General features: G+C 38.3%; 1 protein-coding gene across 4 annotated transcripts in view; it reads left to right on the top strand.

The window, feature by feature from the left end:
• Window positions 1–12506, top strand: part of cpne5b (copine Vb) — a 114785-nt gene extending 102279 nt beyond the window's left edge. For all 4 annotated transcript variants that reach the window (XM_078798380.1, XM_078798382.1, XM_078798381.1 and 1 more), the window contains 4 exons: window positions 30–132; window positions 3663–3720; window positions 4117–4190; window positions 7858–12506. In XM_078798380.1, coding sequence (XP_078654506.1) covers window positions 30–132; window positions 3663–3720; window positions 4117–4190; window positions 7858–8043 — 421 coding nt within the window. In that variant the 3' untranslated portion in view covers window positions 8044–12506. The remainder of the gene's footprint in view (window positions 1–29; window positions 133–3662; window positions 3721–4116; window positions 4191–7857) is intronic.
• Window positions 12507–15352: the final 2846 nt, after the last annotated feature.

The following is a 15352-nucleotide window of genomic DNA, read 5'->3' as shown; positions in this document are numbered from 1 at the left end:
TTAATGTTCATATTAATGTTCATATGTAGGTACGCCGCCGCTGTGCAGGATGGCTCCCAGTACTTTGTGCTCCTCATCATCACAGACGGAGTCATTTCGGACATGGCTCAGACCAAAGAGGCCATCGTGAATGTAAGTATGTGGAAGGACATGACTTTTAGAAATGTTGTCAAATGTTGTATAACAGGAAATGAATATGTAAATATATATACATATACATACATACGCACATAGCACCTCATTACTACACATGTCTGAAAAGGAGCAGGAAGAAGCAAAGCTTATTAAATCATCATAGCAGTTTTATATAATCATATAATCACAGATTTGTATGCAGTGCATATGCGTAATTGATCGGCGTATTATTGATGATGTCGGCTTGCCCTGAGTATAGATATAAATAAATATAGATATATTCGTACAATTTTTTTTTATCCATATCAGAAGGCCTGACTCCATTTGGAGGATATTTGACTTAGTGTTTTTCTTATATCGGAATTGTGCTACTCGAGGAGCATAACAATTGGAATTGTGTCACGGCGGTGTAAATCCAACCTAATTAGCAGTATTTCCTGTCACGGAATAACTGTAGAACTGCCTCTCATTTTCAAATTAATAAATTCCTTATGACAGCAGCAGCCTGAAAAAGGTCATGTAGAAAGTAAATCTGCATAGTAAATATACCGTACTGGTATTTTATTCAATATGTTTATTATTATTTACATAAACACAAAACGTTTCTGCTTCTTCTGAGAAATAGAAAATCTGCTTTCCTGTATTTTGTGGTTCTTTCTTTCCTTTCTCCTCTGCCTTGTTCTTTTCCTCTAAGCACCCCCCCCCCCCCCCCAAGCTCCTGTCGCAACCCGCCGCAGGCCCAGAACCCCCAGCAGACTGGATTTAAAGGGAATTTGCGACTGTTAGTCAACACATTAGAACAGCCACACCTTCCTTTTAAGATCTTGCCTGCTGCTCTTTCTCACAGCGTCTAAACTCTTGATGCTTGCCGCCTTTCACTGCTTCCGCTTGAACCCTCCGAGGGTCCCGACTCAGGTTATGTTTTGGTTTGGTTTATTATTCCCGCTCGGCTTAATGCAAAAAAAAAAAAAGTTGCACGACCCTCTTTTGTCACTAACCACTATGTGAGCGAGTGGAAGTGTGTGTGGGGGGGGGGGGGGGGGGGGGGGGGGGGGTTGACATGGGGTTCATCTCTAACATCAGAATCTGCCAGACGAAACACAAACTCACACATCAGTCACCCGTCACCCCGCCTCTCCCCATTGGAAGAGTGAGACCCCCCCCCCCCCCCTTCACCCACACATGCAAAGACACTTTCCATCCCGGTCCCCTCTCTCAAGGATCAAAAAGCTGCTCTCTCCACTTGTCACCCCCCCCCCCCTTCGCTATAGAACCAAATCCGTCGTCGCCTTTGATTTATTTTACCTCTCATTTTTTTTATTAAACGTCTCTGTTATGCTTCATCTCTCCACATATGCCAGAAGCACTCGTCTGTACTTGGTAGAGACTTGGTAGAGACTTGGTAGAGACTTGGTAGAGACTTAAAGGGGTCAAAGTGCTGATGCGGAAAAATAACAAACAGTAGTTGATCATTATGTACAGTATGATATATGTTATATATACATATATATATATTGTAATGACCCTTAAGGGTATTATGTGTTATGTGTTGTATTTGCGCGTGTGTTGAAATTAATGTGTACCAGGGTTGGGAAGGAAAAGGGGTGACGGACAGGAAGTGAGTCAGAACTCGGATGTTAGAGACTTGTAGGCGTGGGTTACGGCCGCAATAGTAGCCATTGTTCTTGGACCGTAGTAAAAAAACGACTGTTGTTCCGCCCTCCTGGTCTGGTGTTTGGCTTAGCGTAGAGTGTTACTATGTATATACGTATATATATGTATATATATACGTATGTTATATACCATTCAGAGACATACAGTGTCGCCGCAAATTGGTTGCTCACCCGACCACGATAAGTGAAATTCCACAAAGTGCCAGCAAGTCGACCAATCACTAGCACTGGACATCATGATTGACGTGCAGAGCGACCGATAGAGAGTGGGTCATGCAGCAAATCAGCGTAGTGCCGCGTATAATGATTGACATGTAGGCTGACTGACAGCGAGTGAATGACGTGCCGACCAATTACCGGTGCCGCGTATAATGATTGACATGTAGACTGGTCGATGATGGCGAACAGCCTCAAGAAAGTGGCACCTGAATAGGAATATTCTTCGAGAACAGTGGTTCCCAAAGTGTGGACCGCGGTCCCCTGGTGGGCCATGAGGGGTCATTAAAAATATGATTCATTTTTGCAAATATTATTTTTTATTACTTTTATTGCACGATTAAAAAAATATTTATAGGCCGAAGTAATAACCTATTGAATGTTATTGACCTGTCATATTTTAGGAACCTTATAGAGTTTATGATTAGCTCTCTGGTCATCATGCCAGTCTTGGATGCAGTTATGAAAAGTATGAGAATATTAATATTAATATCAATTCATATTAATATTAATTATTTTAATTAATATTCATATTAATTATTAATTGATATTAATATTAATTAATATTAATTAATTATTAATATAATAATATAAATAATTAATATAATAATTAAATATTAATATAGTATAAATTATTAATACTAATTAATATAATATTAGTATTAGCATTAATATTAATTATTAATATTAATATTAGTTAATATAATATTAATATTAGTATTAATATTACTTATTAATATTGATTATTAATATTAATATTAATGTTACTTATTAATATTAATTAAATTTAATATAGTAACTGGTTGGGCTACCTTTAGCGGCAACAACTGCAATCAAATGTGATAACTTGCATTGAGTCTCTTACCGTGCTGTGGAGTTCTCATCTTTGCAGAATTGTTGTCATTCAGCATATATAGACATGTGTATGTTACATTATTACGGGCTATTAAGGTATTAAATGTTATAGATTATGATGCATTGTATTTACTGTGTGATTTTTGTTTACTTGTTGAATTTTTGAATGTGGCTTGGGAGAGGCTGAGCGAGCGCCTGAGGATGGATGCTGTATTTCCTGAACTTGGCTCCTCCTCCCCTCTCCCCCTTCTCCCAGCCGATAAAAGCGTCCATACAACGTACTTTATCACTTATCGCAGCTTTTGCCAAAAGTCTCTCCACGGAACGCCGAATAACTCTTTGGCTTGAACATCACGTCAATATTTAGGCAGCGATGCCACGGGGCTGTTTATCAGAGAAGCTTTTAATGTTGTCAATTAATTTCATCTCTTCCCTCATGCTGATAATAAATGTTTTTTGGAGCAAAAACTGTTTTTTTCAACAGACAGCAAATTGAATTCAGAACATGAAAAATGCAGAATAAGGAATGTTTCCACTGCAGCATATTACTTTCTCACCTTGCTAGTCCGACTTCATTGACTTTTTTTGCTTTTCCGTCCATGTCTCTTGGGACGTAAAGGTCATTGAGCTAGTTAAAGCGGGATACGGGACATTAGTGTGGCGGTACCGTGCATAGCGGAGCATGTAACGGCGCTGACAGTAACATTACATAAAGTTCGTTACATGAAAAACAAGGCGTACATGTGAATATCTTTTCATTGCCGTGCTGTGATTGCTTCGCAGGGTGCCAAGCTTCCGATGTCCATTATCATCGTCGGAGTGGGTCAGGCTGAATTTGACGGTATGGTGGCTTTCATTGTTAAGTCTGCTGCAATGCTAAATATTAATCACCCTTGTAATTGTATGCAGCAGAACAGATAACATAACAGATACAGCAGATATTGCAGGGCTTACGGGCTTTTTGCTCGTTTTCAACATTCATCGAGCCTGTTAAACTGATAAACATACCTTATGAGGTCATAATTCACATTCACATGATTCACGTAAATTGCTGCAGAAAGAAAAAATGTGCTGTACGGTATCACGGTACGGTCATCATAGGAGGATGAGGGGCATTTTGGGGAATACAATGGCTGTTGTTAATGGCTTTGTCAATATAATAAATAACTTATATGTTAATTAGATATGATGTTTAAAAGGTATAAATAAAAAATCTGTCTTTTATGTGTTTTTGCAGCTATGGTAGAGTTGGATGGTGATGACATTCGGGTTTCCTCCAGAGGGAAACTAGCAGAGAGAGACATTGTCCAGGTAATAGCGTGTGCTTTTGCAGTATACATAAATGGTACATGATTGTCGATTTATGCCAGTAGAAGAACAACAACAGGAAAGTTTTTTTTTACCGTAGCGACAAGCACACACATCAATAAACAAATTTTCTGTATTTTAAGCCAACAGAGAAGGTTTTTGCCTTAATGAAGACAAATATGAATGCAATAAGAGCCACACAAAAATCAGCAAGTAATGTAGCTAGCTGCAGTCAACCTGGCAAAAGCATTTATTACATGACATTACATGACATTACACCACTGACCAATAAAGATTTAAAAGAACAGATTGTACAAAAAAGGTCTATATTTTGTACAGTTACAAATTAAAAAAAAATTATTCGGCATGAATACAATAACTGGCGTTCAAGGACACACAAATACGCAAAAGCAATCGCCACCATAATTTGGACTCATTGTGTGATTATGATAAGCTAGACATTCAATAATAGCTAAAGTTAGTAGCTAAACTTGGCCAAATCACTAACATTAGCAGACCACAAACATAGCTAGTGCATGTGTGAGTGTTAAAGAAACAGGATAAAATACTTGCAGTATGTTGGAATATAGCTAATGTTAGTAGCTAAACTTAGCCAAATCACTATCATGATGTTAGTAGCTAAACTTGGCCAAATCGCTATCATTAGCGGACCACAAACATAACTAGTGAACTTGTAAATGTTAAAGAAACAGGATAAAATACTTGCAGTATGTTGGAATATAGCTGAGGTTTGTAGCTAAACTTGGCCAAATCACTATCATTAGCAAACAACAAACATAGCTAGTGCATGTGTGAGTGTTAAAGAAACAGGATAAAATACTTGCAGTATGTTGGAATATAGCTGACGTTAGTAGCTAAACTTAGCCAAATCCCTATCATGATGTTAGTAGCTAAACTTGGCCAAATCGCTATCATTAGCGGACCACAAACATAGCTAGTGCATGTGTGAGTGTTAAAGAAACAGGATAAAATACTTGCAGTATGTTGGAATATAGCTAATGTTAGTAGCTAAACTTAGCCAAATCACTATCATGACGTTAGTAGCTAAACTTAGTCAAATCACTATCATTAGCGGACAACAAACATAACTAGTGAACTTGTAAATGTTAAAGAAACAGGATAAAATACTTGCAGTATGTTGGAATATAGCTGAGGTTTGTAGCTAAACTTGGCCAAATCACTATCATGACGTTAGTAGCTAAACTTGGCCAAATCACTATCATTAGCAAACAACAAACATAGCTAGTGCATGTGTGAGTGTTAAAGAAACAGGATAAAATACTTGCAGTATGTTGGAATATAGCTGACGTTAGTAGCTAAACTTAGCCAAATCACTATCATGACGTTAGTAGCTAAACTTAGCCAAATCGCTATCATTAGCGGACCACAAACATAGCTAGTGAACGTTTCAGTGTTAAAGAAACAGGATAAAATACTTCCACATTTTGGAATTTGGGCGGCACGGCGGGTGAGTGGTTAGCACGTAGGCCACACAGCTAGGACACCCGAGTTCAATTCCACCCTCTGCAATCTCTGTATGGAGTTTGCATGTTCTCCCCGTGCATGTGTGGGTTTTTTCCGGGTACTCCGGTTTCCTCCCACATTCCAAAAACTCCAAATTGTCCACAGGTATGAATGTGAGTGTGAATGGTTGTTTGTCTATATGTGCCCTGTGATTGGCTGGCCACCACCTCTCGCCTGAAGGCAGCTGGGATAGGCTCCAGCACCTTCATGACCCTTGTGCGGATAAACGGTAGAAAATGAATGAATGAATGTTGGAATCTTGGCAGCTGGAGGAAGGACCGGAATACAGTCCCTTTAAGGAAGGATCCCAAATTCTGTTTATATTTACAATCATGTCAATTGTTGAGTGACATGGTCATGTATTAAAAATGTAAACATATATTATATGGGGTATTATTGACCCGAATACGAGATGACGATATAAACGTACTATATATACAGTGAAGAAAATAAGTATTTGAACACCCTGCTATTTTGCTATTTCTCCCACTTAGAAATCATGGAGGGGTCTGAAATTTTCATCGTAGGTGCATGTCCACTGTGAGAGAGATAAACTAAAAAGAAAAATCCAGAAATCACAATGCATGATTTTTTAACAATTTATTTGTGTGATACAGCTGCTAATAAGTATTTGAACACCTGAGAAAATGAATGTTAATATTTGGTACAGTAGCCTTTGTTTGCTATTACAGAGGTCAAACGTTTCCTGTAGTTTTTCACCAGGTTTGCACACACTGCAGGAGGGATCTTGGCCCACTCCTCCACACAGATCTTCTCTAGATCAGTCAGGTTTCTGGGCTGTCGCTGAGAAACACGGAGTTTGAGCTCCCTCCAAAGATTTTCGATTGGGTTCAGGTCTGGAGACTGGCTGGGCCATGCTAGAACCTTGATATGCTTCTTACGGAGCCACTCCTTGGTTTTCCTGGCTGTGTGCTTCGGGTCGTTGTCGTGTTGGAAGACCCAGCCACGACCCATCTTCAATGCTCTGACAGAGGGAAGGAGGTTGTTCCCCAAAATCTCACAATACACGGCCCCAGTCATCCTCTCTTTAATGCAGTGCACTCGTCCTGTCCCATGTGCAGAAAAACACCCCCAAAGCATGATGCTACCACCCCCATGCTTCACAGTAGGGATGGTGTTCTTCGGATTGTACTCTTCATTCTTCTTCCTCCAAACACGCTTATTGGAATTATGACCAAAAAGTTCTATTTTGGTCTCATCTGACCATAAAACTTTCTCCCATGACTCCTCTGTATCATCCAAATGGTCATATGCAAACTTAAGACGGGCCTTGACATGTGCTGGTTTAAGCAGGGGAACCTTTCGTGCCATGCATGATTTCACATCATGACGTCTTAGTGTATTACCTACAGTAACCTTGGAAACGGTGGTCCCAGCTCTTTTCAGGTCATTGACCAAGTCCTGTCGTGTAGTTCTGGGCTGATTCCTCACCTTTCTTAGAATCATTGAGACCCCACGAGGTGATATCTTGCATGGGGCTCCACTCCGATTGAGATTGACCGTCATGTTTAGCTTCTTCCATTTTCTAATGATAGCTCCAACAGTGGACCTTTTTTCACCAAGCTGCTTGGTAATTGCTCCGTAGCCCTTTCCAGCCTTGTGGAGGTGTACAATTTTGTCTCTGGTGTCTTTGGACAGCTCTTTGGTCTTCGCCATGTTACAAGTTAAAGTCTTACTGATTGTATGGGGTGGACAGGTGTCTTTATGCAGCTAACGACCTCAAACAGGTGCATCTGATTCAGGATGATACATGGAGTGCAGGTGGACTTCTAATGGGCAGACTAACAGGTCTTTCAGGGTCAGAATTCTAGATGATACACAGGTGTTCAAATACTTATTTGCAGCTGTATCACACAAATAAATTGTTAAAAAATCATGCATTGTGATTTCTGGATTTTTCTTTTTAGTTTATCTCTCTCACAGTGGACATGCACCTACGATGAAAATTTCAGACCCCTCCATGATTTCTAAGTGGGAGAAATAGCAAAATAGCAGGGTGTTCAAATACTTATTTTCTTCACTGTAGCATGACGGAATTTTTTCCAGACCAAATTAGTTCCAATTCCAAGTGTTTCCTATGACGTTGTTTTGTCTTCCACCCCAGTTTGTTCCCTTCAGGGACTATATGGACCGGACAGGTAACCATGTGTTAAGCATGGCCCGGCTGGCGAAAGACGTGCTAGCTGAGATCCCCGACCAGTTCATTTCTTACATGAAGAGCAGGGGAATCAAACCCAACCCGGCCCCACCTCCTTACACGCCATCCGGACTCCACCACACGCATATCTGACACCACGGCTTTTCATTGAGGACTGACAGCCATCTTCATCAGGTTGCTTTCTCTCGGTGAGAGGTTGACCTTCCCAGGACCAGATCCCAGGACCAGATGATAAAAGCCTTTTTTTTTTTTTTATGAAAACTGCGGCATAGACTGTTTTACGTCTAGATGGACAGAAGGTTGTTTGGAAAAAAAAAAAAAAGATCATGTTGTGGTTAAAACTTGTGCCTGTTTGTTGTTGTTTCTCAAAATGTTTCAGGACTTGAACTTTGACCTGAAGCTTTGCTTGTCAGTCATTGGTGTGGCCTAATACAATGACCTTTTCAGGCACTTTTTTCCCGTCTGGAATTAGTTTTTATATTTGGGGGATGATTATCTTATTACCATATTTATCTAATGATGCATCAGGAATGATGTGCGGAAAAAAAAAACACACGTGTGGAGTTTACACTTTTAGTTGTCTAAATATCAGTCAGGTATTTCACAGCGCCAGGCGTCAAAGTTTCTAAGAGCATGTCGGATGAGATTCCATATATTTTATTCTCAAATATTATTCCGAGTGGCATGGATATTTAATAAAACTGTTTACAAAAGCGTAGCCTAGTTTCAGTTGATTCCATAGAAAAAGCACAAGATGACCTCTCTCCGTAACAAAGAGTATTTTAATATATTTTATTAAAATACAATACATTTACTCATATTATGTTAAATAAAAATAAATATTAAGCATATTTGTTCCCGGTTCTCGTTCAAAATGTGTACTAGCAACAAGTGGATGACTTCAGGGTAAATGGTAATATTGAAATATTTATAGAATATTGAAGACACCTTCCATAACTATTAATAAGAATATGTTTTTAATTCCATTTCACATAATAATATTGAGCGGCGTTGTACTTTTATGAACTTTTTGATATGTGCGTTGATTTGAAGGATGCAGCATGAACGCCGAAAAAAATTCGTTCATATGTGTTCCATTAATTACCATACATTTGTGTTAATTCCCATGGTAAATTTCCATCTGTGTATTTTTCTATTCCGCTCATCCCCGTGATAATTTTTTGTGACCTCAATTCAGTGGAACCTCGGTTAGCGTCATTGATTTGTTCTAGAAGCGTACGCGTAAAAAATAATGTGAATCCAATTGATTTATTCCAGTTTCTATTGTGGACTATTTTGCAGCCGTGAATATTGACTTGGGGCAAATTTGCGTTCGCGCACAAGAACTACAGAGGTGGTCATATGACCCTGATGGTTATAGTCATAAACCAGTGACGGAACCAGGGGAAGATGAGTTCCGGTTTCCGATTGGAACCATGCTAACGGGAATGTTTTGCAATTAAGATCCAAACACAGTTGGACTCACGCAGTGTTTAATAATAACACGACAAGACAGCGGCCATATTGTACGACAACTCAAGGCAAAATATTTGCGGAAACATACGCCAACAGAGGTTCCATAAAGTGTTTCCTTCCAACTCTTCATTACCTTCATTCATTAACCACTAACGAGCAAGATGGGTCCAAGTGTTAAGATTCTTGAAATTCTATTGAAATTAAGATGGATAAAGTACAGTAAACTAAGTAACTTAAGTACAGTAATCTAAGTAAATTAAGTACAATAAACTAAGTAAAATAAGTACAATAAACTAAATAAATGGAGTAAACAGTAAACTGACAGCCGTTTGTATGATCTAAAGCAGGGGTCTCAAACTCAATTTACCTGGGGGCCACTGGGGCGAATGTCTGGGTGAAGCTGGGCCACATCAGGTTTAAAAAATATATATTTTTAATTTATATTTTAAATTTCTTTTTTTATTAATTTATTTATTAAAAACTGATTATAATATATTTATTTTATAAATAAAAAAAAACTGTCTTCAATAAAATAAGATGAAAAATAAATAAATAAAAATAAATAAATCAGTCAGTAATAAATAAATAAAATAATAATAAAACAGAAAATAACAAAAAGATAAGAAACCACATATAGTTGGTGGGTAGAGAAATTATTTTTTTTTCTGATTCAAATTAACAGTATTAAGAGTTATTTAAACCTTTAACATAAACATTAATGAAACTTAACCATTTTACCCAGTTAGCAAGTTAGCATCATTACATCTGGGCGCAGCGTCGTAACTTTCAAAATGGTGTCAATTGTGTCCGGTGTGCACACAGCTTTACGCTGTCATTTCTGGGTACATGATACCATGCAGTATTCATATCAAACTCCAAACTCGCGTCCCGTGGGCCGCAAGTTTGAGACCCCTGATCTAAAGTCAATGAATGGAGATGGGGTATTAATGGCGACACGGAGCTGGTTCATTTTACCTCAAGGCTTAACGGTCAGTAAATCTGAACCTGTCGCAACCATTAAAAGCATGAAATGGTGAGACCCGATCAGTGCGAATCCATTCCACAACCCCCACGCCCCCCCCCCCCCCAGCAGTCAAGCATCGGTTGTCAGGTAACCTTCATTCATGGTCAGAGACACTGCATTCCAAGTCGGAATTCCTGCCAGCAGCGTCGTTTCCATGTTACAGTGCCGTCCTTCATGTTAAAATAAATTGATATGCATTCTTCAACAGCCAAGTGTGTTGACTTATAACAAATTCAAAGATGAATTCAATCAAATATACAAAAAAACTGTCCCTGCACACAGCATGGTCGCCATTAAATATCTTCCTGTTGTTTTTTTTTTTTTTTTTTTTGGTTGTTGTTTATTTGTGCACACTAGCTCTGTTAACTGTTCACACTAACTTCATCCTTTGTGTTCAAACGGATGGGACACCTTAAAGAAAGCCGTGTAGGAAAAAGCAGCCATTAATTGGACAAGAAACCCTACAAAAAACTTGAAAGAATTTATGTATTTTTGACCAACAATGCATTTACCGGACACTTTGTGTGTTAAATTATCTTAAGAAATATGCACTAAAATCTCAGATAATTGCTTTGTTGCAGTAGCTCAATTGCAGAAAAAAGACACAATGACTAAAACAATATTAAATTAAATTAAATTAAATTAAATTAAATTAAATTAAATTAAATTAAATTAAATTAAATTAAATTAAATTAAATTAAATTAAATTAAATTAAATTAAATTAAATTAAATTAAATTAAATTAAATTAAATTAAATTAAATTAAATTAAATTAAATTATTACATAAACATACACTTTATACAAGGGAGGCCAGACTGGCAGACGCTGAATGGCTTGTGAGATGAAGTCAGCGTTCACTATGGGAACGGAACTGGAGGAGTATGTTGGGAGAATAAGCTCCATTTCCCCTCTATTGTTTTATTTTAACAAAAAGTATGCAACTTTATTGCTCTGTTGGCAGGTTAGTTATGATGTAGTAGCTTGGATTTTAGTTTTACTTAACATAGAAATTGGTCTAATAAGACATAATAAGAGAAAATGTATTGGTAGTCAATATCGATTTCTTGATTATGCTTTCTTGAATTTCAGTATTTGCAGTGCATGTTTAAATACCTTGAACATGATATCACAAATATTTCAATGAGTTTTTTTCTCAAGGGTTAGTGATACTTTATAGCCTGCTTGACAACAAAGACATGCGGTACATTTCTTTATAATCCTAATTCAACTTTTGCCAGTTTTGTTAGCTTTATTCTCCATGATGGATCATTCATCTCCACAATGGCGTCTCGGAAGTAATATTTCCTTTTGAGGTGTCCTTTGCTTTTGAACTGACAAAGCGAGAGAAAATAAGCGAAGCTGTTCCTCATTCACTTTGCTAATGTAGCAAACAAAAGGACTTCAGGATGATAACGTTCATTGAAATTGTTTTTTTCTCATCAAGTTGTGGCAAAATATTTTGTGTAGAGAGCAAATATCTGCAGCGATATTATAAGCGATCATCAATATGCATGAGAATGTAAAGCATACATAGATGCTGCCTGGCATATTGATCACAAAAAGCACCTTATCGATGGAGTGCTTATGAATATGTCTGATATTTTTTTGAAGGAATAGTACTCTTTAATATGTTTTGTATGTCATGAAAAGTCCTTGCCCCTTTTCCAGTTGTACTTTTAAACACCATGGATGGAGTGCATGTGTGTTCTCGGCGCGTTGCTGCCACCGGTTGGAGAGCAACCAGCCCATCAAGGTGACATGCATGTCGGTTTGCTGTTTCTTCTCTGTTGTGCCTGCTTCTTCCCAACATTTCTTCTCTCACCGGTGGTCCAAAAACTAAACTGTAGCATGTCATTAGCATGTTACAGTTTATTTATTTTTTTAATCCCACAAACGATCTACGTATGTCGTCGACGCGGTATTTCTTACTCGATTTTCATTTGCATGACACCCGACTTTCTTTTATTGTACATGACTGTTGTCAAATGGTGGGTTGTGAAATGCTTTGTAATGGATTGCCTTAAATTAAAGTTCAATTTAAAGAACAAAAAAAAAGGACTTTGTTTGATTTTAGTGGTCATTTATGACAGCAGTTTGGGCATTTTTCATATGGAATAAACCTTATCTGATTTACCTGAGCTGTCTGGGTTGGATTTACACCCAAAAGGTCAACAATCTTATACGGTACTTGTGCTTTGGGTCCTTATTAAGCACACTAGAAGAATAATTTGCAACCAATGTAGCTTGTAGGCTAAATTCAAGTTAAATTCATTGAATCTCAAATGATACAGGACCTCAACACAACATCCTCTTGACGTTCACAAACGAACCAATCCAATCCAATCCACTTTATTTATATAGCACATTTTATTAACAGAGTTTCCAAAATGCTGCACAGACTAAAAAAGTAAAAATAAAATACAATAAAGGTACAAATTGAATTTAATCCACATTTGACCATTTTAAGCATTCCCGGAACTTCCTTCCTGGGTGCATTGATTTTACACTGCGAGGTGTCACTACACCATTAATGTACTTCTTTGGCGTAACATTCATTCATTCATTTTCTATACCGCTTATCCTCAAGAGGGTGGCGGGGGTATGCTGGAGCCTATCCCAACTGTCTTCAGGCGAGAGGCGGGGTCCACCCTGGACTGGTGGAAAGCCAATCACAGGGCACATATAGACAAACAACCATTCACACTCACATTCATATCCTATATGGACAATTTGGAGTGGCTAATTAACCTAGCATGTTTTTGGAATGTGGGAGGAAACCGGAGTACCCGGAGAAAATGCACACAGAGACGGCCGAGAGTGGAGTCACCAGTTCTGTTTGTTATATTTATGGGCATAATTTCTCTACACAGGCAAGGCCAAGTTTAGGAACCTGAGGGTCTTATCTCCTCTATTTACAGATAATGATGGTCTCCTCAAACGCTTCACTTTTTGCATTTTCTGCAACAAGAATCAGGTCCTCTACCGTAAATCTGAGGTCATAGTTCTTCTTCTTCTTTGAGAGAGAAGGATTGCATGCTCCAGATTGTAAGTAAACTCTGGCCTCAGGTGTAGGAGTTTAAAGATCTCGGTAAAGGTATCGAGTGACAAGATGATCGATGGGCCGTCTGCACATTGTATGAGACCGTCTTTGTGAAGGGACAGAAGCAGGGTTGCTGGTGGATTTATGTTTCTAACCTCACCGTTGGGATGTGACAAAAAAAAAAAAAAACAGGAGATCAATCATCTTCTTGGGGAAGCACCAGTTTGGGCATCTTTTTTTGGTATGCCGATTTCCCAACAACCAGGTGGAGTCCTCGGGGCAAACTGGTGGCTTCTCTGTGGAACGAGAAGTCTGGGCAGCCTTGCATAGATTTCCACACCATTAAGTATGCTTAGTTTATAGCAGGGGTTTCAAACACGCGGCCCGCGGGCCAAATGTGGCCCGCAGGACACTAGTTTGAGGCCCCCGCCTTGATATGAAAGTTTAATGTTAGTTTGATATGGATGCTGTATGGTATCATGTACCCAGAAAAAAATTATTACGTTTGATTCATGTTCATGTTGAAGGTTAAATAACTGTTAATAGTTATCCTCCCTATCCGTGTGGAAGTGGTAAGTTTTTGGCTATTTAAGTTTAAAGGAAATAACTTGAAGGCTACCGTTTAGGTCGCTAGCTGTCTAGTTTGCGAGTTAGCATGTGTCTCAAGAGCCTGTGGTTGCGCAATATGTTGTAAATAAAAAGAGTATAAATGTGACTATAGTCGTGTTTTGTCATGTCTACAGGGCTCTAATAATGCTTTGTTCATTTTAATCTGAAAAATATCATTTGTCTACCCACCAACTATATGTGCTTTCTTAAGTTTTTATTATTTGATGTTTTATTATTATTATTATTATATTTATTTATTACTGATTGATTGATTTTCTTTATTCTTGATTGGTTTATTTATGTTTCATCTTATTTTGTGTAGAAAAATAAAAATGAAGATATTTGAGAACAGTGGAATGTTTTATCAGAGCTTTTATTGTAGAAAATCGGAACCAAAGCACTGAAAAAGTTTGTATGTTTTTCTGTTTTTTAATAAATGTGGGTTTTTTTTTCTTGGAAAACCTGATGCGACCCAGCCTTGCCCAGACCTTAGCTCCAGTGCCCCCCAGGTAAATTGAGTTTGAGACCCCTGGTTGGGGTTGAACTATAAACCTTACATATAGGCTACTTCCTTAAGTCAGTGAGCCTGCATAAGTCACACTGTCAGTCACAGGAGTTTATACAGTGGAGTTTTAAATTGCGCTGAATGCTAACGAGAAGTTGCTAGGGACTCCTGGAGTACGAAGGAGAACACGGGGCAAAGAGTGAGCACAATAGGGCATAATAATAAATAGAGGTGGTGTTGAAGCAGCAGCGGAGGGAGCCGCCATTGTCATGACAGGAGAAATCCCCAGGCTGATCTAAATTCTCTCTTAACGAATCCACTGGGGCTCCAGTGTGGCATTTTTAGCACAAACTTCCCACACTTGGTCACGAGCCACAACTTTATCCTCCTCTTTGTACTTACGTACGCTTGATGACAGGCTGACTTTAATTAGCCATAAAAAGTAAACAAGCACAAGTTTTGCGTGTACATGATTCAAATTAGGCAATGTATTTGAGCCATTATTATTATTATTATTATTACAGCTTGTCGCTTATTATTATTAGTCCCATCCATAGGTCTCACAAGAATAGGAGCACTAAAACTGCACTTTTGGGAGGAATTTTAGACCAAAAAGAGGCAGCTAGAATATGCACACATATTCCGACTATAAAGAAAAAATTAAATAATATAACCTGCGTATTGTTTTCTCCGGGTACTCCGGTTTCCTCCCACATTCCAAAAACATGCTAGGTTAATTAGCGACTCCAAATTATCCATAGGTATGAATGTGAGTGTGAATGGTTG

This window comes from Doryrhamphus excisus, linkage group LG18 (genome assembly GCF_037039965.1).
Source record: "Doryrhamphus excisus strain RoL-2023G ecotype Guam linkage group LG18, RoL_Dexc_Guam_v1.1, whole genome shotgun sequence".
In the NCBI taxonomy this organism is placed as follows: domain Eukaryota; kingdom Metazoa; phylum Chordata; class Actinopteri; order Syngnathiformes; family Syngnathidae; genus Doryrhamphus; species Doryrhamphus excisus.
Note: the sequence above shows the minus strand (reverse complement) of the source record. Positions and strands in the feature narration are given on the sequence as shown.